Raw genomic sequence first — 25,187 nt, forward strand, 5'->3', positions numbered from 1 at the left:
ACTTTTTAGAATGGCACCTTTTTCATGGTACACGACTTCCATTATACGGCTTGTCGAGTATCCGTGACTACTTGAAATGCTTAGAACGGTAATTTGCAATGTCCTCTTTGCCATCGATCGTCGAATGCGCTTACTATGGTTATACATGAAGAAGAAAAATAAATATGTTCTATGATATTAAAATGGAGAAAGGAAGACAAAACTTTTCATGGTGTTTCATAAATTTTATTAACCTTTCTCTTATCTTTTATTTTCTAATTTTTCATCAATTATTGTATTAGAAAAGAAACAGAACATAATTTTATTTCAATATAACCTCAATTTTTTGTTTTGTTTTTGTAGCAGAAAATAATGAAGAATGTTTTTTTTATTGGGAAATAGTTTGAATTTATTAATATTAATATTAATTGGATAAAATTTTTGTTAATATGTAAAATATAATTTTTAAATGTTTCATATAATTATTAAACTTTTATTTATTTAACCAATATTTTTTATATTTTTAATTATTAATTTTTGGAAACGAATAAAACCAAATTTTATTTCAATCTAACCTCAATTTTTTGTAATATAAAACAATGATGTTTTTTTTTATTATGAAATTGTTTCATTATTTTAATAATAATATTAATTGGATAAACATTATTTAAAATATATAATTTAAATGTTTCATATGTTTTTTTATAAACTTTTATTTAACCAATATTTTTATACACTAATCGTAAGAACAGAAGAACAAAATTTTCTTTCAATATAACCTCAATGTTTTGTAGCATCAAACAATGATATTTGTCATCATTAAATAATATCAATTTTTGTACTTATAATAATAATTAGATAAAAATTATTTAATATATGAAATATTAGCATAAACAACAATCTTCTGAATCAAACCCTCGTTAAATTTGAAATACCCAATGAACTTCTATTCCTTTCTGACTTTTTCCCGACAAAACAACAACAAAAACTAAATAGCTGTCATATAAAAACGTTTTGTTAACTTTCTTTCATTATTCTTTGATTCTCATTTGTTAAAAAAAAAACTATTGACTATGAAATTACGTTGATACGGTGTACGAGTACCGTATTCTAATAAAATACAGTACATTCAAGTTTGAATTACGTTAACATTTTGTACACAACGAAAAGTATACGAATGAGTATTATTTTTTTTATTTGTCTTCTGTTTCATTTTTCTTTTTTTTCTTCTGTTATTCCCTTTGGTTTCACGTGGAACAGAGAATTCTAGATCGTCGTGAGCGACCGTCCGTGAAAATTTCACTTTAAATTACGGGTACAGCCTCTGACCACTTCTTTCACCATAATATGATGTATTCGAAGAATCAATGTGCACAATATTATACATATATACATACATATATGTATGTATCAGCTGATTCGTCAGTGAACGATCGAATGAACACGAGAGAAATCAATATATCCGTAACGGAAGGGGAAGAAATGGTGGATCGATTCCATGTTTTTTTTTTCTTTTGCTTTTTTTTGTTTAAACCTAAGTTTAGAATTTAATCTCTAATGGCGCTTTCAGAACCAGTCTTTTATGTATATCGCAAGTTAGAAACTACTCAAGTGTCCTATTTTTTTATTCTTTCGATAAATTTTCTTCTAATTAATCCGTACTTCCATTTGTATCTTTTTGATCTAACCTATATTTTGTTTTTTCTTTTGGTACCTTCTTTACCGATAGAGCGATTAATTAAAGTTCGTTTCTATTACAAAATTATACAAAGTTGTTTTTGTTGATCAAAAAATGTACAAATGACTGTCTCATAGTTTTCAATCAATTTTCTTTTAATTAATCTGTACCTCCATTTGTATCTTTTTGATGTAACCTATAAATTTCTTGTTGTTCCTACTTTACCGATGCAACTAAAATTTAATCCTCTTACACAATGACACACCATTGTTTCTTAGATAACATTTAACCCTTTATTATAATAAATGTACTTTTATTTAAAATATATAAATGAACAAAGGGTGCCCAGCCACGCGTTGCTGTGGCTCACAATCAGTCCGATACACACGTCTTTATGTTAACGAATTACCTTATATTGCCATCTGTTAGAATGATATAAACTATCCTATCTTTCAAGTTGGATGAAACTGTACACATTGTGCAAAATTTTATTCAAATCGGTTCAATAGTTTAGGAGTCCATTGCGGACAAACAAAGTGACACGTAATTTATATATAGTAAGAAGATAACCAACCAACATACGATGTTTTCCATACAAATTACAATTTTGATAAATTATTCCTTAAAGTTTTCCACAACGAATAGGTTAACAATAACAATCATTATAATAATAATAATAAACATAAAAAAAAAATAGAAAAGCGTATAATCGTGGGAAAGAAAAAGTATTATTGTATTCCTAGAATAGGAAAACAAAAAACTTTCTTTCCATTAAAACTACAACCATTAACCGTGACTTTCTTTCTCGCACGATTAAATCGAACTTTAAAACAATTTATACAATCGAACGTATTTCCAATTTAACAATAATAACAATAATTATAAATAAATGAAAAGTAACATAAACTAAAACGTTTTGTAATAAAATACCACAAAACACGTAGAAAACAATGGCAGGGAGTGGGGAGAAGGTTTAGAAGGAAATGAAGAAGAAGATTGCATTTGTATGCAAATTGTATTTCTTATCTGTGTAAGACTTAATGAAAAAAAGAAACGAGATAGAGAAAAGATAATTAATTATTAATGAGAATTACTCATACACGTACGTCTGTGTTAATTAGTAATGCTTGTTTTAAAACAGTAAGCTAATTAAAAGACGACTCTTAATGCTGCATCATTTCCACATTAAAATAATAATCCATGTGATTTGTCTTTCATGATTGAGAAGAGAGATAATGAGTGTGCAAAATTATAATTACCAACAATTAACTTAACTTAATTAATATTTATATATACACTACACACACATATATATATATATATGTAAATAATAAACGAAGTTGTAGCAGTTACAATTACATATGTACATACAAGTATGTTGAGTAATTCGAGCAAAGGTGAATTTAATAAACACAAATAAAGAAATATAGTGAGAAACAGATAAAATTATAATTATTATAATTTTAATTAAAATATATGATAATTTTTTCATAAAATATATAACATTATGATATAATAATTTCAATATTTATAACAAAGTTAGATATAGTAACAAAATTTGTATATTATCAAGGATATTACTTTCAAAACACCCTATATATTTTAAAAATTATAAAATTATATTAAAAACAAACCAAAAAATAGAATATTAAAATTAAATAAACACATACGTTTAAATACGGAAAATAAAACAAAAGTGAAAAGTAAAATTATCAAAGACTGCATTCCGATTGGTTATTCCTCTCATTAAAAAAAAAGAAATTACAAAAGGAAGATCATTGGTTGAATAAATATCTTCGATAATGTTCAACATTAATATGCCGATTCGTGATCGGTACGATAATTGATTGTAAAACAACCGCAAAGTACTTTCGCCGTTTGTTTTACTATTCCCCCTCCCTAACCTCGTTTCTATCCCCACTCCAGCAACTATCACTTTTTCCATCTTATTTCCATTTATCGTGTCTAACCGATACCACGAATTCAATCTTCAATGATGACAATTTGTATTTATGATCATCGGTACGAGTTAACTAACCCCCACCACCACTCCGACTATCCCCACCACTACTCCGACGCTACTCCCACCACTACTCTGATTGTATCCCCTCCAGCATTAAAATCGTGCTCAGCTCGAGGCTAAAAACTTCGTTTAACACTTTGAGCGCCACATCAGACATCGATGACTGACATTAGACTTTCTTTTTAGGCCGCGTCAGTCACCAGTGACTGACACACTTACTGGTTTTTTAATACAAAGTAACGCCTATGGCCTGACAGGAATTTCTCTAAGTTGAACGTGGCGCTCAACGTGTTAATAATGAATTTCTTCAAGTTTTCATCGGAATTACGTTTTTAAACGTCTTCTATATGTACGTTCACTTTCATTGCAGGTTTCAAGCAACAGGACGACTAGGAGGCTATTGCTTGCCTGCTTGGCGGTATTCCTCCTTTGTTTTTCAAATCAGGCAGAAGGTATTTTCCTTATTTGTCCTTTTACTGTCTTTTATTTTTTTTATTTTTATTGTTTATAAAATACTAAAGTTATATTTGATTCAATTTGAACCCTAGATTGCAGGATGTGTTTTGTACATAACCTATTTTGTTTCAAATCGTTTATTTTATTTTAGTTATATTTTTGAAACAAATCAAATTGACTTATTCCTACAATCTAGTGTTAATACGTAAGAATATATTTAATTGAAAATATTATTTTTTGAAAATTGACTACACACACTTCAGTCGCGACGTCTGGTGGCCAAAAAAAGAAACTAACTTTAATGTACAGTATTGGGATCTTTGGCAGGAGCGTGGCGTAGCAATTTGACCTATCTACTCTAATTTTGAATTGAGCCACCAGATAGCGTATTCAAGTGCTAGAGATCCCACGTGACGTCGTAGCAATTCGACTTATCTACTCTAATTTTGAATTTAGCCACCAGATAGCGTATTCAAGTGCTAGAGATCCTACGTGACGTCGTAGCAATTCGACTTATCTACTTTACTTTTGAATTTAGCCACCAGATAGCGTATTCAAATGCTAGAGATCCTACGTGGCGTAGCAATTCGGTTTTCTACTTTAATTTTGAATTTAGCCACCAGATAGCGTATTCAAGTGCTAAAGACTCCAATAATAAATTAGAAAACCATAAGAATAATTAAAATAAAAGAAAAAGGCATAAATTATATATTTTTTAATTTATTTATTGTAGAAGTAATAAAATTATTTCTACATAAAAAAAAAACAGCAAAATTTATAGTAAATCTCATAAAAAAAATGTAGATATCAGTTTTTACTTAATTACCAATCCTGACAGCAGTTTAATTTATTTCGAAAATATATGTGAAAAATTAGACAAAAATCTAATGAAACTCTAATAACATATAATAAATTACTCACAGTGACATTTAAGGTTAGAAAATTACGTACCTATTATAGCAATAAAATAAAATGGCCACTACTTACATTTCCTATACAAACCTGTTTTACACGAACACTTTATATTCTCAACACTAATAACATTTGATTAAGTTAAATTCATACTAATCCAATAAAACATCTCACTTATAATTAAAAATAACATAAATATAATTTAAACAAATGTATTGAATGTAAACGAAGAACACTTTGATTGGACACAATAGTCGGCCATGTTTTTTTAAGCCCCGCCCACAGACCAATTCTCAAATTTGTTGCCTTTGCAGGAACTACATGTAACAGAAAAATAATTAATAATAATCAATCATGTTTTATTTTCAAATAAAGGCGCTAGAAAAAGATTACGAAGGCCTACAACTTTAACACCATCAATCTCGAATGATCAAGAAGTATCTGCTAGTGTTAACAGGTTCAAGGTCACAAGAAATCGCGTTAATAATAAAAATACAAAAAATGAGATTCAAACTGGGAAAACGAACGATTACAAGGTTATTGTTTGTTACGTTTATTATTGTTATTATATTTCAAAAAATATTTCAATTTATATTTCAAATAAATGAAATAATTAGTTTAAATATTAATTAATAATTTTTGAATAATGAATTTAATTTCTTTTTTTTTTGATAATAGGTTGTGTGTTATTACACAAATTGGTCGCAGTATCGAACGAAGGTTGGTAAATTTATGCCGGAAGATATCCAACCAGATCTTTGCACCCACTTGGTATTTGCATTTGGATGGTTGAAGAAAAATAAATTGACGAGTTTTGAATCGAACGATGAAACCAAGGACGGTAAAATTGGTCTTTACGAAAGAATAGTCAATTTGAAGAAAACAAATCCATCGTTAAAAATTTTACTTGCCGTTGGTACGTCTATCCAATTAAATTATCCAATTAGGGTGAACAAAATATTCCTGATTTTAATGCATTGAAATTGCACAATAGGATAATTGTCTTTTTTTTTGTTGTTGCAAAATTTTCTTTGGAAATATTAATTAAAAAAAAAAAAAAAGAAAAAGAAAATAAGAAAAACATGCAAGAATATTTGATTCATTTTCTAATTATTTATAATAAATTATAAATTAATTAATATAATTAATAAAGGGTCTTAAAAACAAAATAAAAATAGAACAAAAATTGAAATAATATATTGAAAAATTTACAATTAATAATTTTTATTATTATTATGAAAAGGTGGGTGGTCGTTTGGTACACAAAAGTTCAAGGACGTTTCATCGACGAGATACGCGAGACAGACGTTCATTTACAGTGCTATACCATACCTGCGTGATCGAGATTTTGATGGGCTTGACATTGATTGGGAATATCCAAAAGGTGGTGACGATAAGAAGAATTACGTTTTATTATTGAAAGGTAACGAAAAACTTCAAAACCAAAAACTTACGAAAAAGTCATACATTTATTTATTTGAAAACTTTGAACACATTTTATTTGAACAATTTCTTTGAAAAGTTTGAAACACACACACACACACACACGTGCATGTTGATATGTTTCAGAATTACGAGAAGCTTTTGAGGCTGAGGCACAAGAAAGAAAAAAACCACGTCTTCTTTTGACTGCTGCTGTACCTGTTGGTCCTGACAACGTTAAAGGTGGTTACGATGTACCTGCTGTTGCCAGGTTAGAACTTTTTTTTTATTTTTAACACAATAAATAAACAAAGTTTTAGTCCACCCTAAAATTATCAAAGTAAATTTTATATAAAACAAAACAATCCCCATTGTACAATTTGCAACACAATTTGTAACACAATAAATCAACAAACTTCTAGCCCACTCTCAAATTACTAAAGTAAATTTAAAACTAAAACAATCCCCATTATGCAATTTGTAACATAATAAACCCAAAATCATGTTTGTTTAACCCTAAAATTACCAATTAAATCCTCATTTACCAAACAAGCCCCATTGTACGGTTCGTAACACAATTTCTAACACAATAAACCCAAGAACATGTTTGTTTCACCCTAAAATTACCAAATTAAATCCCCATTTACCAAACAATCCCCATTGTACAGTTCGTAACACAATTTCTAACACAATAAACCCAAAAACATGTTTGTTTCACCCTAAAATTACCAAATTAAATCCCTATTTACCAAACAATCCCCATTGTACAGTTCGCAACACAATTTCTAGCACAATAAACCCAAGAACATGTTTGTTTCACCCTAAAATTACCAAATTAAATCCTCATTTACCAAACAATTCCCATTATGCACTTAGGAACACAATTCCTAACCTAGCAAACCCAAAAACATTTTATTTTACCCTAAAATTACCAAATTACATTTCCCCCCAAAAATAATCCCCATTGTACAGTTCATACAGTTCATAAAACAATTTGTAACATAATATAAACCCAAAGAACATTTAGGGACCCTGACACAACCCTGACGCAACCCTAATAATATCTGATGATGTTACCAGTTACTTGGACTTTATAAATCTCATGGCATACGACTTCCATGGTAAATGGGAAAGAGAAACCGGACACAACGCGCCATTATTCGCATCATCCTTGGATTCGGAATGGCAAAAACAATTGAGCGTTGACAATGCTGCATCGATGTGGGTCAGATTGGGTGCACCTAAAGAAAAATTGATCATCGGTATGCCCACTTATGGTAGATCGTTTACACTATCAAACCCATCAAACTTCCGTGTACATTCAGCAGCAAGTGGTGGTGGTAAGGCTGGTGAATACACCAAGGAATCCGGTTTTTTGGCTTATTACGAGGCAAGTTATTATTATTATTATTAACTTATGTTATTATTTTCACCATTAAAATTCATTCCAATGAAACAGAATTATAAATGGTTTGTGTTTATGGGTTCAGATTTGTGAAATGTTGCAAAATGGTGCAGCATATATCTGGGACGACGAGATGAAAGTACCATATTTGGTTTACGGTGATCAATGGGTTGGTTTTGACGATGAAAGATCAATAAGAAATAAAATGCATTGGTTGAAATCAACCGGTTATGGTGGTGCCATGGTATGGACAGTAGACATGGACGATTTCAATGGAACATCTTGCGTTGGTAATGTTAAATACCCATTGATCGGTGCTATCCGAGAAGAATTGAGAGGAATTTCTCGTGGTCCGAATGCCAAAGATGTTGATTGGAGTTCGGTAGCAACAACCATAACTGAAACTATTGTCAAAAAACCAGAACCATATAAAATTTCCATCTCGGATGCATTGAGCAAGGCCAAGAAAGTACCCAAAGTTACGCAATTGGTTATTAATACACCCACTAATGGTAAATGTTATGCTAATTATTTTTTATTGGGGGGAGGGGAGGGGGGAGGGGGTATTTCAAAGGATGATTTTGATTGGATCATGTTTTTTTATAGAAAGGGAAGCACAAGCCATTTGTTATTTGACCAACTGGTCCCATAAGAGAACAGGCCTTGGCAAATTCTTGCCCGAGGACATTGACCCAACCCTGTGCACCCACGTCGTCTATGCTTTCGCGACCTTGAACGATCATATGTTAAGTGAAGGTAGCGATCAGGATGTTGAAATGTATAAACGATTGATAGCACTTCGTGAAAAGAATCCTGACATTAAGGTACGAATATTTTTTATATATTTATTCTTTTTATTGTTTATTAATTGTTATTATTATTGTAATAATGTTGGAATGATTTATCAGATATTGTTGGCCATTGGTGGTTGGGCATTTGGATCGACACCATTCAAAACTTTGACTAGCAATACTTTCCGAATGAATCAATTTGTTTATGAGGCTATTGAATTTTTGAGAAAATACAAATTCGATGGGTTGGACGTTGATTGGGAATATCCACGGTAATTGAAATATTTTATAATAAATAATAGTAATATTTTAATTATAAATAATTAAATGGAATTTAGTTTTGATGAATTTTTTTATGAGTCACACTCAAAATTTGGGTGCAGAGGTTTGCACATTAAAGGGAACATAAAAATAATATTAATATTATATTTAATTTAATATTTAATTTATATATAATAATTAAATATTATTTATATAATTTATATATATATATAATTTAATATATAATTTATTTATCCTCTTTTAACCACTTTCGTTGTCAATTTTATTATAAATAATCGTACGACAATTTTTATTTTTCAATATGAGTTAAAATTGCATTAAAAATATTATTATTTATTTATTTAATTTCACTGAAACATTAACAAATTATATTACAAACAATAAAAATTGTTCAATATCCAACTGTACTTCAATAAAATAATTTCAATTACTTTTCTAACAAAAACCTTTTTTATTTTATCAACGCAAGTGGTTGAATAAAAAATCAAAAAAACCTACAAAAAGTTGTATAACCAAAAAAAGAAAATTAATTTTTCAGTGGAGCTGACGATCGTACAGCTTACGTGAATCTTCTGAAAGAACTTAGGCTTGCTTTTGAGGGTGAAGCTAAGAGTTCAGATCAACCTAAATTAATTTTATCAGCTGCTGTACCTGCCAGTTTCGAAGCCATAGCTGCAGGGTAAGTAAACAAAATTGATTGGGGATTGGGAAGGAAAGTAGAGGGGGGTTTTAGGTTATTTTTTTTATAATAATAATAATAAAAAAATTGAATGGTTCAGATACGACGTACCAGAAATATCCAAGTACCTGGACTTCATCAATGTGATGACGTACGATTTTCATGGTCAATGGGAAAGACAAGTTGGACACAACAGTCCACTTTATCCACTAGAAAGTGCAACGAGTTATCAAAAGAAATTAACTGTCGTAAGTGTCAATTAAACAATTTTGTTGAACATTGTCTGATCGAAAGGTTGATTTTCAAAGGTTCACATTGAATTTTATTATCTGTTTTCTTTTCTTTTGTTTTTAATTTAATTTTGTAGGATTACAGTGCACGAGAATGGGTTAAACAAGGTGCACCGAAAGAAAAATTGATGATAGGTATGCCAACTTATGGCAGATCGTTTACATTAGTCGACCAAGACAAATTTGATATTGGAGCACCTGCTTCTGGTGGTGGAATACCTGGTAATTATACCAACGAGGCTGGATTCTTATCTTATTACGAGGTAATTTTATTTTATTTTTATTCCTGACTTATATATTTACATAAACTAAATTCAAAAAAATCCTAACCTATAATCCAAAAAAAAATTCTAACCCAAAATCAAACAAAATCCCTAACCTAAGATCAAAAAGAATTTCTAACCTAAGATCAACAAAAATTCTAACCTAACATAAGATTAAAAAAAATCCTAACCTATGATCAAAAAATATCCTAACCTATAATCCAAAAAAATCTTAACCTAAAATCAGCAAAAATCCTAACCTGTAATTCAAAACAATCTTAACTTAAAATCCGAAAGAATTCTAACCTATAATCCAAAAGAATCCTAACCTAACCTAAAATCAGACAAATCCTAACCTAAGATGATGTAATTAATAAAAAATTACGAATCATGTTAGGTTTGTGGATTTTTGAACGAAGAAAACACAACTTTGGTATGGGATAGCGAACAACAAGTACCATTTGCTTACAAAGGTGATCAATGGGTTGGTTTTGATGACGAAAGAAGTCTTATAAACAAAGTAAGTTAACAATTAATCATAGATTTAATTAAAATACTTAAATAAATGTAAAACATTGTATTCTTACATTTGTATTTTTTCAGATGAACTGGTTGAAAGAGGAAGGTTTTGGTGGTGTTATGATTTGGTCAATCGATATGGACGATTTCCGTGGATCATGCGGTGCAGGAAAGTATCCATTGATTAAAGCAATGAAAAAAGAATTGTCAGATTACAAAATCAAATTGGAATACGACGGACCTTACGAAACATTTTCTAGAAATGGCAAATACACAACGAAAGATCGTAAGTATTATCAAAAACAATTATACAGAAATTATATTTACAACGTAAACAGAAATTAAATATGTTAATTAACCTTTTCGTTACTATCAACCCATATGAAGGATTATCAATGATTAAAGGTGTGGGCTAATAGTAGATATCAAATAGAAATCAACAAAAAACCTAACCTAAGATCAGCAAAAATCCTAACCTAAAAACAAAAAAAAATTCTAACCTAAAATTAGCAAAAATCCTAACCTGTAATTTAAAAAGATCTTAACTAAAAATCCATAAGAATCCTAACCTATAATCCAAAAGAATCCTAACCTAAAATCAGCAAAAATCCAAAAAAGTCCTAACCTAAAATAAAAAGAAACCCTAACCAAAAATTTAAAAAATCGTAACCTAAAATAAAAAGAAATCCTAACCTATATAAATAATAGTATCAAAGTGTATGTATGGTAACAAAAGGGTTAAAATAATTTATCCTACCCCTTCACATAAACAAAAAAAATGAAAAACACTTCTTGAAGATATTCAATCGAATCAAATCATGTTTAATTTTTGTTTTATTGTTTTTTTTCTTTTTTTGAAGCGAATGAAGTGACCTGCGACGAGGAGGACAATCACATTTCTTATCACCCTGACAAAAGTGATTGCACGATGTATTACATGTGTGAGGGTGAACGCAAACATCACATGCCCTGTCCTGTAAATTTAGTTTTCAATCCAAACGAGAACGTCTGCGATTGGCCGGAAAACGTTGAGGGTTGTTTGCAACATACCCAAGCACCGCCATTGAGGAAGTAAACGGAAATGATGAGTGAGGAGTTCATAGGATTCGAAACAGAAAAAAAAGGAAAAAGAAAAAATCATCTTTCTTTTTTTATTTCTTTTTTTTTTTTTAAACCCGCGACAGATGTGCAATTGAACAACAAAAAAAGATGAAAAACGTGGTAATAATAAGTAATCGTTAAGTAGATTTTAAAAACAAACGAAAAATATACATAAATATATATATATAAAAACAAAAGTAAAACGAAGAAAAAAAAGTGGACGAAATTTTGAAAAAGAAAACAAAACTAAAAAATAAGATAACAAATCGAAAAAAATGGGTACGTATGGTAGTGTCAAGGTTGCGTCAGCATAAACGATTATCGATCGATGTTAAAACCCCAACCCCACTCCCCCATTTTCACCCTTTTCCCCTAGGGTCTAGTTATACTTTGATTCTATTTTTTTTTCTTTAAATTTTATTTTTTTTCTTTGTCTTTTCATACTTTTCCCTTTCTCTATCTCTTTCTCTCTCGTCCGTGTCTCTCTCTCTCTCTCTTTTTTTCTCTCTTTCATTTTCTCTTTCTCTTTCTATTTTTATTCATCCCCTCCCCACTCTCATTTCTTAGACAAAAAGTCCTTTCCCCATTTTTAAATAAATATTATTACTTATCATTTGTATAAAGCATGGACGAAAATCACGAAGTAAAGTTATTTATAAATAAAGAAAAACTTAACAGACATCCGATTGGTTCATCAGTTTGTTTCACACACATGAACTTTCATTTGATCTTTTTCCCTTCTTCTTTTAAGCAAATAAATTCGTTTGAAGGGATTTAACGTGAGGGATGACATGTACATGTACGTTCGTAAACGTTTGATAACAAATTTTGTACAATGTGTCAATCTAAAATTTCATTTATCATTCATCGACATACTCAAAACAAACACACTCACACTTAAAAATAAAAAATAAATGATCATGTTTTCCTTTACTTTGTGTTAAATGAAAAAACATATATGATTCACAAAATTACTTGAGTGTTTTTCACATTAAAAAAGAAATAAATCATCTTTCTCGGTAGTTTTTATCTTTAAATACAAGAAAATTATGAAATCTTGCGATTTTTGATAGATATTTGAATAAATAAAACCCCTGTGAACAGTCAACACTTCATACAATGTCGATAACAACGATTTCTACCGTCGTTTTTTTACTCCTGTAACAGGCAACCCTTCATACACTCTTGTAAGAAAAACTGTACGTTCAGGAGTTTTTAATTCTAACCAGCACCGAAGTATAAAAGGTTGCATATATTTAGGAGCATTATTACAATCTATTTAATATTAAATTTTTAAAATTAAAAATTAAAAAAATATAAAACCCACGAATTAAATTAATTGTAAAAATATTTCAAACAAAAAAAATGTCATTTATATCACTCATACATTTTAACTTATTTACTATTCTTATACTCATGAAATCGTTCACACTTATACATATTAAATATGTATATATATATATACAAAGGATATGTATACGATATGTATACAATTAATATACGATATGTATACATTTTTTAAGACTAATCTAAAATGTTTCAAGAATCAGAGATTTTATAGTCCTGTAACAAGTTCGTTGTATACCAAATTTGAAAACTGCCTTTTCTTGTTTTCAACACACACACACACACTCATACTCTCACACAAATACACTTCGGATAAAACGAATTTTTTTCCTTCGAAGTATCGTGTGAAGTATTACGAGAAAAGTTATGAAATTCCTTTTCGTTTAATCGTAGAACAAAATTATCAACGACGAATGAGTCATTTAGCAAACAACAATAATACGATCAATTGTATAAGTGCTAACCAAGTCCTAGCAAGTCTTTCGTAATTTCCAGAACTAAGTGCAGATGCTTGACAAGCTGTATGAGGTGTTCCCAATGTTAATAGAACTTTGTCTGACGAATATGAAGGTGTTGTTTCAGTACAAACAGCACGACCAGCAATAGTCCTTAATTGTCTAGCATCTGATTGTGATGCTGTATGAATTTGACGTGATTCACGTAACCATCTTCGTAACCATAAACTTAGCCATGCTATCTCGCAATCACATTCCAATGGATTACCCGATACTTGTAATCCACCTAATAACAAAGTTTCGAAATTTTTTGTATTATATATAATTATAATTATGTTTGAATATATATAATAAATGGAATATTAATTGTAATATAAGTATTTTAAGAATAATTAATTAATATAATATAATTATATATATTATAATAAAAAATAAGGAAAGTTTTATACCCCTGTGATAAGCAACACTTCATACAATGTCGATAACAACGATTTCTACCGCCGTTTATATGTAAAACACAAGTTTTATACCCCTATGACAAGCAACACATCATACACGTCTGTTGTAAGAAAAACTACCAGCAGGGGTTTTCAATTCTAACCAACACCTAAGTATAAAGTGTTGCATATATTCAGGCGTTATAACGTTATAATATGAAATAATATATTTAATATATTATTATTAATATATTAAGAACCTTTAACAAATTTATAACAATTTAGATATTTACCTGCAACCATATTGGTGCCAACAGTTTCCCATGATAAATTTCCATAAATAATAGATGGACTCAACTCGTTGATGTGATTGTCCCTCAAATCTAATGTCAATTGAGTCAATCTTTTTGTCAACGATAAAAATATGTCCGACTGAAATCTTCTTACACGTGTGTTCTTAATTCTTAGAATTAATTCACCACCTTCTATAGTTGAAAAGGCTTCTGATGAAATGACTTCTAAATCAGCACCGGTTATTGTTAATTCTCTTAATTGTTTTGTAAATGCATTTTGTATCTGATGTTTCAACGAATGTTCCGTGACTTGTATTTCAACAGTACGTAATGGTAAACCAATAACCATGTCACGTAAATTAAATCCATCTGCTTGTGGCCATGTTTGTAATTTCAAATGTTTCAAATATCTCAATGATCTTAAAGAATCCATGTCAACTGTACGAGTTCTATTCAAATTTCTCATATCTAATTTTTCTAATCGTAGATAACCATAGAAACTTTCTTTAGTTATTTCCTATAATTAAAAAATATTATCAGAGTTAAAAAATATATTTGAACAAGTTCCCTGCCAAGCCATTTTTTTGCGCAACTTGTCGTACAAGGTGTCCAAGTGTACCATCTATGATACACGTGGCCTGATGGACAAGTTTAATGTGTACCATAAATGGTACACGTGGCATTTAGAACGTGGCAATTGATAATTGATATAATTAATTGTAATTAATTATAAAATTATTATTATATATAATAATTAATAATTATTTAAAAAAAATAATAATAAATATAATAAAAATATAAATACTACTAATAATAATATTATAATATTAGAAATAAATTAAATAATAAAATTACAATAATTATTATTAATATTATTATTGAATTATTACCTCAATAGGATTTCCAGAAACGTCGAGTTCCCTGAGTAAATTTAATCTGACAATTGGCATTGAACTTAACGAATTATTTGTCAACAACAATATCTTTAAATTTTTTAAGTACTGAAATTGATTATCAGTCGTACTTTCAATATTATTAAATGACAAATCCAAATTATTCAGATTCGTCAATGGAAAAGGTGAAATAATCCTCAATCCAGAATTTGCTAATGACAATTGTCTTAAATTAGGTAAATAATGAAACAATTCTTTGAAATTTGCTTGAAGACTGTTATGAGACACATTTAAGTTTAATAATTTTCCTAAAGATACAAAAGAATTGTCTGGTAAAATGGTCAAACGATTACGTGCCAAATTCAAGGATATCAACTGTGATGTTGGAAATGCTGTTGAATCTAAATGATCAACAAAATTATCAGCCATATTTAAATCTCTCAAAGTATAACCAACTTCCATGAAGGATGGTGATGGTACTACAGTAAATTTGTTATGACTCAAATCCAATATTTCCAATCTAGTACCTTCGAAAACGTCCCTAGGCAATGATCGTATTTTGTTACCAGACAAATTCAATATTCTCAAATTTTTTAAATTTCTAAACTGTTCTGTAGACAATTGCGTTATTTCATTGTAACCTAAATCCAATTGTTGCAACGATTGCAAACCGTAAAACGATTGTTTTCTCAATGATTCTATTTTGTTATTTTTCAAATTCAATACTTGCAAATGATTCAGTGCAAAAGTTCCTGCAAACAAATAAATAATTAATTAAATATTAATAAATGATGTAAAGTTAATCATATTTGAGTTTACCTGGTTCGAGACCGTTGATAAAATTGTTACGAATGTCGAGTGTCAATAAATCAGGTGTACCACAAAATGTTTCAGTTGGTAAATGTGTAATATTGTTGAAACTAATATCAAGATGTGTCAAATTATTCGTAGTTGTACCAGAATCGATGAAAGATATTGCATTGTATGAAACGTTCAAAGCAAATTCAGAATCACCAATTTCAGAAAATGCATCTAAATCCAGTGTGGTCAATCTGTTGAATTCTAAATGTAAAAATTTGAGACTGGACAAACCATAGAACGCGTTTCTATCCATTTTATTAATTCTATTATAAGCCAATGATATTGTAACTAATTTAGGACAATCCATGATGGAATCAGACAAAAGTATTTTAATTCGATTCCCAGTTAAATCCAACGATCTCAATTCTGTCAAATTATGAAACGTTGATTCTGGAATCATTTCGAGAAAATTGTATCCCAATTTGACATCCTTCAATTCCGGATGTACGCTAGATAAAAATATTCTTTCCGGTAGATAATGCAATCTGTTAGATTCCAAATTGATGTAACGCAATTGTTGAAAGGAATAAAATGCGGTTGGTTCGATTGATTGAAAATTATTATTATCTAGAACCAACCAAAGTAAATTGTTCAATGGTCTTAATGCTCTTTGTGGAAAATTATCTGTAGCAAATGCAAAACTCAATTCTAAAATGTTCAAACTGTCTTCGATACCAACGAAACAATCATCGTCCAGTTCAGTGAGATGATTGAACGATAAACTTAGTTCCTTCAATTTACCTGTATATTAAATTAAATAGTATTATAAATATTTATATATAATAATTGAAATGTGAAATTATTTAAATGATTTTATCTTAATATATATAAATTACGTGTCACGTTGTTTATCCGCAATGGACTCGTAAACTACTGAACCGATTTTAATCAAATTTTGCACACTGTGTGCAGTTTCATTCAACTTGAAAGATAGGATAGTTTATATCATTCTAACAGATGGCGATATAAGGTAATTCGTTGACTTAAAGAGACGTGTGTATCGGACTGATTGTAAGCCACAGCAACGCGTGACGGGGCACCACTAGGATTATATATATTACAGTATAATCTCACTAATCCGGCACTTCAATAGACCGATACGTCCAATAATCCGGCACCCCCCACCCGCGCCACGCTCGTCCCTCTACGCCTATACGCTCCGTTGCCGCGTCGTCGTCTAACAGTCTAACCTCAAAACTTATCACGTGCACGTGCGTACGTATTTACCTAGTTTATTGAAGTGAGAATAGTGTCGAGTGAAAAATGTCAAATAAACGGAAACACAAGACACTAGATTTGAAAGATAAAATGGACATTTTAAAGAAGTTAGATAGCGGAGAAAACATGTGCAAATTGGCAAAAGAATATGGTGTTGGGCGTGCTACTATACACGATCTTAAGAAAAAAAAGCAAAAGATAGTAGACCACGTGAAAACGATGGAATCTGGACCAGGAAAGCGTAAAACATTAAGAGTTGGTGATTGTCCAATGATGGAAAACGCTCTCTACATGTGGTTCATGCAACGACGTTCTAAACACACTCCTATATCTGGAGAAATTCTTAAAGCAAAAGCAATCGAATTTTATACAAAAATTACCAATAAAGATGATTTTCGTGCCAGCGATGGATGGTTGGATAAATTTAAAAAGCGATTTGGTATTCGTCTGTTAACCATATCGAGTGAAAAATTATCAAACGACGAATCGGCAGTACAACTATTTATCCAGCATTTTAAAGACAAAGTAGAGGAGCTGGGTCTTCTTCCTGACCAAATCTATAATGCAGATGAGAGTGGTCTGTTCTGGAGACTATTGCCCAATAAAACATTCGTATTCTCTAAAGAAGCGAGCACACCAGGTCGTAAAGTGATTAAAGATAGAATCACATTCATGCCGTGTTCAAATGCTACTGGAACGCACAAATTGGATTTGTTAGTGATTGGTAAAGTTAAAAATCCCAGAGCTTTCAAGAACATTTGTCTGCCAGTCTGCTACAAGAACCAATTTACAAGTTGGGTCACGAGAGAGGTATTTAACGAATGGTTTCATAAAGACTTTGTCCCAGAAGTCAAGAAGTTTATGAAAAGATCCAACTTGCCCATAAAAGCTTTACTCGTACTTGACAATGCTCCAGCCCACCCAAATGAACAAGAACTTAAATCAAGTGATGGGAATATCCAAACCATCTTCCTACCACCAAACTGCACACCTTTAATCCAGCCGATGGATCAAAATGTTATCCAAAAAGTAGAGTCCTTGTATAAAAATAAATTGCTGATCCATATTATATCTCAGGATGGTGACATAACGCAGAGCCTTAAAGAATTGAATTTGAAGGATGTTGTATTCTCTCTCGCTCATGCTTGGAAGTCTGTTTCATCTGACTTAATCCAATCTTCATGGAAAAAGTTATGGCCTACAATGAATGTTGTATCAGAAACAGAAGAAACAGAAGAATGGGATCCTGAAGATAATCTACCTATTACTGATTGGTTGCAAACTTTATCAGAAAGAGGATTGGAGACAAGTGAAGAAAATTTAAATTCTTGGTTTGAAGGGATCGAAGAAACAGAACAAATTATGACAGATGAAGAAATATGTGAAGCAGTACAAGAAGAAGAAGAAGAAGAAAGCCTTGTAGAAATATTGGAGGCACCAACTGCTACAACTGTAAAAGTTAAACCAGATAAAGCATTTAATTGTTTCAATACTTGCATAACATGGGCAGAAGAAAATGGCATATCTGCCAAAGATATTATAATTCTTCGAAACATGCGAGAAAAGGTTTTTAAGCAAAGACTACAAGTTGCACAAAAGCAGACCACAATTAAGGATTATTTTCAAACAAAGTAATTACATGTTAATTTTGAGATATGTTACAGTTACAATTAAACCTGTCGAACAAGAATACAAATATGTACATACATACATTATATTCTCTTTATGAAATGCTTTATTTTATTTATTACGATTTTTTCTCTATAATCCAGTAATCCGAACATTCCAATAATCCGGCACCCCCTGGTTTTTAATAGTGCCGGATTAGTGAGATTGTACTGTACTAAGTTTCTTATAAAATTGATTTAATATAATTATAAATTGTTTAATAAATTATAACAACATAAAATAATTATAACACAGGAAAAAATATAAAAAGTAAGGTTAGTTGTGTCACATGTAAATCTGACGTTAATATATCGAAATAATTGAATTGCAATATGGCGCTATCTATTGAAATCTTATCTTCAAATTAACAACAAAAAATAAATATAATTGCGATATAAACTAACTTAACTACTAAGTTAACAACACACAAAATAATATTACAATAAAAATAGAATAAATAAAATAATAATACAAAAAAAAATATAAAAAGCAAAGTTCATCGAGTCATTTATAAATCTGAAAAAACCTGAAAAAATTCAATTGCAATATGGCGTCACCTATTGAAATCTTACAGTCCCTAAAAACCAAGATAACCTCAAAGTAACAAATCCTTAAATTCTCAATACAAAAAATACAAATAAATACTAGCAATACTATAAAATAAAAACAATAAACAAATAAAACTATCCAAAGTAATAAATTTAAAAAAAAAAATCACAGAAAATAAACAAAAATTTCATTAAAATCCATTCAATAATTTTGAAGTTAATTGGAAACCACCAATGTGACTCTAAATTTTTATATATCAAGATATAAATATTATATATAAATATAATTATAAATAATATATTACCTGCTCCTTTAAATGATTCAGCTTTTAATTTGGTTAAAAAATTATTACGAAGTAATAAAATTTCTAAATCCTCAGCCCAATCAAAGTCACCAGGTTCCACATGTGAGATTTTATTGTAACCAAGATTCAAATGTAACAATCTTTGACACCTGTCATTTCCAAAACAAAAAAACAATATCATTAAACAATTAAAATACAAACTTGTACAATAATAAAAATAAAAACAAACCTGGCTAATGCAATGGCAGGTACAGCATCCAAATTGTTAGTGGCAAGTGACAATGCTTTTAAATTGTCAGCAAAATTGTTAAAACTGTCACTAGAAATATTTCTAATATCGTTATTGGCTAAATAAAGATATGACAATCTTTTGAGTCCATTGATAGCAATTGGTACACTTGGTAAATCATTATTTTCCAAATTTAAATATTCCAAAGTATTTTCTAAGCTACGAAATGCGTCCTCGTCGATATTACGAATCCCATTGGACGACAAATGAATTCTTCTGGCTTCCAAACGATCGAACATACCACTAGGTAATGTTGTCAATTTGTTACTGTCCAAATTGAAATCATTAACTTTAAGTGTTTGATTAGAAATCGTTTGTATTTCAATCCATTCGATTGAATTTTCACTGACATCGATCGATTCCAAACTTGAACTTTGAAAAACAGGTAATTCCAATTGTTTCATATCATTTCCACGAAGATAAAGCCAATCCAAATTTGCCAATTTACCCAACGACGATGGAAATGATTTAAGAAGATTATTATTCATACTTAATGTTTCAATATTAGGTGCCAATGATTCTTCAGATAAATGTTCGATATTATTATTATCTAAATTTAACCAAATCAATGATTCAAATGTTGAAAAGATTTTTGGTAATTCGATGATTGAATTGTCACCGAAAAATCCATTTCTCAATGTTGTTCTCAAATAACCCCAATCACCGTCTAACGATGTTAAATGATTGCTAGAAAAATATAATAAGTATAATAAGAAATTGTTAATGTTTTTTTTATTGTTATAGGTAAAATAATTATTGACAAACCTGTGCATGTTGAGCCAATTTAATTTTTTTAAATCTCCAAATGCTTTAAATGGTATTTCTTCTAAAGCATTGTAACTTAGATCTAATGAAATTAAACTGTCTGCTACCACTCTGTAAAATATACATAATTATTATTAATATAATTAATAATAAATAATAAAGAATAATTTACAATTACTATCATGAATATTATAATAATAATATTAATAATTTATAATTATTATTTATTATTATATTGTATATATATAAATTTAGCCAATTGCAATGCAACCAATGAACTTGCAATGAAATATAAAATATATATTTTTATTATAAATTATTATTATTATTATTACTGTTTAAATTCAATTTATTAATTTTGAGCATTTGATTAGAAATTGTTTGAATTTTTACCTGAGTGATGTATCACCAATACTTGTAAGACGATTGCTCATTAATCCTAAACCTTCAACACCAACTGAACTTTCTAATGCATCATTGTCCAATATTTGCATCCCAGATCCAACTATATCCAATTGTGCAACGTAACTAACCGAAACGTCTAAAATAATAATGCAATAAATTGTCAAAATAATGAAATATATTAAATAAATCAAATAACTTCGATCATATACCTTTAAATAAAAATAATAAAATAATATTATACTTACCAGGAAACCTTGCAAATGGTACTCTGATACAAGCAATATCCATTTTCGTAAAATCTTCGTCGTCTTGTACCCAACACATGCACATTGTATTAAATTTGCACAATGCATTGTAAGATCCAATCACGTTGGGAACAAAATTGATGAAAAAAAAGGCACAGATCAAACAAAATTCTTTCCACGATGACATCTACAACAATAATATTATTCCTATCATTTTTTTCTTCTTCTTCTTTAAAAAATACATTCACACACTTCAATAAAAAAATAATTAATTATTGCAAACCTTAATAATTATTGAACGAATGAAACAATAATTGAGCTTTCAATGATGAAAGCACGAATGACACGTTCAATTGATCATTTCAAAAACATCCTAATCTATCGCAACATTTTTATTGATTGTTATAATTGTTTTTAAAAATCAAAAAAAAAGTTATAAATAAAATACAAATTTTTTTGTCAATTCATCGATAAAAGCACACGTCGAGTTTACACACCAAAGCACATAGTTTTGCTTATCAAAGCGCAAGCCACAATTTTCACTGTGTGGAAACCCGCGCAAACGCACTGACGTTCAATTTTATGGATCGCGAAAGGGATGAGAATGAGAGAGAGAGAAAGAGAGAGAGAGAAAGAGAGAGAGAGAGAGAGAGGAAATAAAACTAGCATGGAAGACAGAAAAATAAAAAGAAATGGAAAAAGTCACTGCACGACTTATTCGTTGATTGTAACATTGACCATCGTAAAAAAAACCTTGAATGAACGTAACTACGATATCTAACATTGAAGTAAAGTAAAGGAATATAAAACATGCGTCAAGAAAAAGATTCTATGGGATTGTAATATTATTTTATGGTATTTTTTATATCGCAGAAAATGTTGTTCTTTTTTTTTTTTTTATTATAACAGATTGACATTTATTTTATTTTTTGTTATTGGTTTTTAGTCAAGTTAACAAAGTTATTTAACATTAATATCGATTACTAAGTTTAAATATTATTTTTGTAATGTTTAAATAATATAATGACACTTTTTGAGAAATAAAAATAATATTTAATTAAATTAAAATAATTCATATTAAATTAAATAATAATAAAATACTTATTATTAAATTAAATAATGAATTGTGTAATGTTTATTAGTAATAATAAATTTAATAATAATTGTAACGTTTAGAAACGTTAGTAAAATCAACGAATTTTTGATATTCCCGCCTTTTTGGAGAACATGGTGGCGCTAGTGTTTCCACACCTCCCCACTATTCCGTCTTATTAGGCCCAAAATAATATTTAATTAAATTAAAATAATTAATACTAAATTAAATAATGAACTGTGTAATGTTTATTAGTAATAATAAATTTAATAATAATTGTAACGTTTAGAAATGTTAGTAAAATCAACGAATTTTTGATATTCCCGCCTTTTTAGAGAACTTGGTGGCGCTAGTGTTTCACATCTCCCCACTACTCCGTCTTATTAGGCCCATTTGAATAAAAAATCTCTTCCTATTCATTCATCGAACCCTTTTTATGACAGATATTAAACAATAATGCAAAAATGGACGTCATATTCAAGAAAATTACGAAAGATTGTCTTTCTGTATAAAAATGAGTTTAGAGTCTTTCTGTAATAAAAATGGTTGAAAGTACCTGAGTTAAGAGGTTAGGTTTTATAATCAGAAGGCTGTTTGAAGAATTTGCATACACGTAATCGTAGTTGTATTAGTAGTAGTGAATTAATGATTACTATACAAAATCTTAGTTTACCCTGACATTTAAAAGACGTAGTAATTACATAAGTAAATTATCTAACTGTTATCATGATCATGGCCATAAACTACTCGTTTGAAATATTAAACTACAAATAAGATGATACATGCTGAAAAAAATGTTTCCGTATAGTTCGATCATCAACAGGAATAGAACGTTTAAAATAATAATAATAATAATCGATAATTTATCTATTACACTCGTAGACATATTTCTTTTTTGTTTTGTTTTTATGAAACATTTATTATATTATTTGTATAGAATGAATTTAGCTTAGCGACAACAGTTCAGCGTTCGGTGATATGAAGGGGGGTGTTCTCGAGTCTTTGAGGGTTCGAATCTCAGGGCAGGAAAAAATTTTTCAGAAAAATTACATACACTTTGGAATGCATTATTTATAACTAATATATTTATTTGTACAATTTGTAATTAATCAATTATCGAATAAATTTATTTAAATTAAATTATCTACGAATTTTAGAAAAAAAGAAACATTGTTATTAAATGATGAACGACGAGATATATAATAATATATAAAAAAATAAAAAGTAATGTAATATTGGCAAATGGATAAATGTTTAGGTTATATTGTTAGGTATTAGTTTATTAATTAATTAAATTAGGTTTATAATTATGTATTAATAATATTAACAATAGTTAGCAAATATTGTTAGCGTCAAAAGACAATTTCTAACTTACAGAATTATCAAAAAAACAAAACTATTATATTATAAAATATATATTTAAATTAAATAATCTAGTAATCTACGAATTTTATAAACAAAAAATTATTAATAAACAAAAAACAAACCCGATATAATAATACAAAAAAAATAAAAAGTAATATAAAATTGGCAAATATCGTTAGGGTTAATTATAACCTCAATAAACAATTACTAACTACTTGATTATCAACAATAATTATAATATTATTAAATATATATTTAAATTAAACTATCTACGAATTTTATAAACAATACATTATTATTAAATAACAAACGTGATATAATAATGCAAAAAAAAACACTAACTACACAACTTTGCAAATGAATATTGTTAGGGTTAATTATAAGCTCAATTAACATCTTGATTTAAAATATTATCAACAATTACTAAGATTATTCTGATAATCCTCAATTATCTTCATCTTAACGATTATAGTTATTATTATTATTATTATTATTATTGTTATTATTTAAGTTGTTTTATTCTTGTTTCGTTTCGTGGAACCTGCAGGTGAGCTGACACACCTTCGAAAATTTCGATACAACCGGATTCCATGGGTTTCATTTATGGCTAAAATGATTCTGAAATTGTCCAATGAGAATTTATACTTGATCTGTAATTTTCTCTGTTTTATTATTTCATTTTCATCACCCTTTACAACTTCATGAACTCATTTTTTACACACCATATACACATACATGTATTAAAACTTTGCTGGGTTTGTCACAATGTTTCTGTTTTAACTAATGTTTGTTTTATTAATTTCAGATAATTTTAGGTTATAAAATATTTTTCTAAAGTGACACACAATAAAAGAATCTGTATAGATATCAAAAGAAAAAAATAAATTATAAAATTGCATAGTAGGAACAATATTATTGTTAGAAAATAATATAAAACCATAATGAGTGATTCTGATAATATCAGAATAATTATTATTTATATTTATAGATATAAATTATGAATGAATGATTAATTAATGATTAATAAATGAAAATATGTTAAATAATAAATTATATTAATAATACAAATATTCCTAAAAACAAAAATATATAAATAGTTGCTTAGTATTATAATATTTAATATACTATTTAATTAAAATATAATTATAATGATATTAGTTAATAATATTAATTAATTTACTATTATATCATATAATAATA

At 28.8% G+C, this 25,187-nt stretch overlaps 3 protein-coding genes across 3 annotated transcripts in view; 2 read left to right on the forward strand and 1 right to left on the reverse strand.

Annotated features, from left to right (window-relative positions):
* Cht7 (chitinase 7) overlaps window positions 1–12,974 on the forward strand; it is a 34,876-nt gene extending 21,902 nt beyond the window's left edge. The window contains exons 2-16 of the mRNA XM_015332009.2: window positions 4,051–4,132; window positions 5,424–5,584; window positions 5,727–5,964; window positions 6,292–6,471; window positions 6,618–6,741; window positions 7,551–7,860; window positions 7,961–8,387; window positions 8,482–8,699; window positions 8,784–8,938; window positions 9,487–9,627; window positions 9,728–9,875; window positions 9,995–10,180; window positions 10,578–10,700; window positions 10,784–10,985; window positions 11,560–12,974. Of these exons, the coding sequence (XP_015187495.1) occupies window positions 4,051–4,132; window positions 5,424–5,584; window positions 5,727–5,964; window positions 6,292–6,471; window positions 6,618–6,741; window positions 7,551–7,860; window positions 7,961–8,387; window positions 8,482–8,699; window positions 8,784–8,938; window positions 9,487–9,627; window positions 9,728–9,875; window positions 9,995–10,180; window positions 10,578–10,700; window positions 10,784–10,985; window positions 11,560–11,774 (2,910 nt within the window). The 3' untranslated portion in view covers window positions 11,775–12,974. The remainder of the gene's footprint in view (window positions 1–4,050; window positions 4,133–5,423; window positions 5,585–5,726; window positions 5,965–6,291; window positions 6,472–6,617; window positions 6,742–7,550; window positions 7,861–7,960; window positions 8,388–8,481; window positions 8,700–8,783; window positions 8,939–9,486; window positions 9,628–9,727; window positions 9,876–9,994; window positions 10,181–10,577; window positions 10,701–10,783; window positions 10,986–11,559) is intronic.
* On the reverse strand, window positions 12,808–22,074 carry LOC107072238 (uncharacterized). Its single transcript, XM_015332007.2, has 10 exons — window positions 21,813–22,074; window positions 21,530–21,716; window positions 21,273–21,420; window positions 20,880–20,990; window positions 20,055–20,801; window positions 19,826–19,974; window positions 16,045–16,827; window positions 15,223–15,977; window positions 14,333–14,849; window positions 12,808–13,888 (listed from the first exon to the last, which is right to left on the reverse strand). The coding sequence occupies exons 2-10, from the start codon at window positions 21,714–21,716 to the stop codon at window positions 13,566–13,568; spliced, it is 3,720 nt and encodes a 1,239-aa protein (XP_015187493.1). The 5' UTR covers window positions 21,813–22,074; the 3' UTR covers window positions 12,808–13,565.
* Window positions 16,835–19,453, forward strand: LOC107072239 (jerky protein homolog-like). Its single transcript, XM_015332008.2, has one exon. It carries the CDS (start codon window positions 17,350–17,352, stop codon window positions 18,937–18,939), a length of 1,590 nt encoding a protein of 529 aa, XP_015187494.2. The 5' UTR covers window positions 16,835–17,349; the 3' UTR covers window positions 18,940–19,453.
* Window positions 22,075–25,187: the final 3,113 nt, after the last annotated feature.

The sequence above is a fragment of the Polistes dominula genome, unplaced genomic scaffold (genome assembly GCF_049000335.1).
Source record: "Polistes dominula isolate Pdom_NZ unplaced genomic scaffold, Pdom_raw_medaka contig_84, whole genome shotgun sequence".
Classification (NCBI taxonomy): domain Eukaryota; kingdom Metazoa; phylum Arthropoda; class Insecta; order Hymenoptera; family Vespidae; genus Polistes; species Polistes dominula.

Excerpts from the sequence above, each read along its gene's own strand:
- LOC107072239 (XM_015332008.2), top strand. The coding sequence starts at position 17,350 with ATGTCAAATAAACGGAAACACAAGACACTAGATTTGAAAGATAAAATG.
- LOC107072238 (XM_015332007.2), bottom strand. The coding sequence starts at position 21,716 with ATGTCATCGTGGAAAGAATTTTGTTTGATCTGTGCCTTTTTTTTCATC. Across the intron at positions 20,991-21,272 it reads ATTGGTGATACATCACTCAG|AGTGGTAGCAGACAGTTTAA; the intron begins GTAAAAATTCAA and ends TATATTTTACAG. Across the intron at positions 16,828-19,825 it reads TGAATCATTTAAAGGAGCAG|GTAAATTGAAGGAACTAAGT; the intron begins GTAATATATTAT and ends TTTAATATACAG.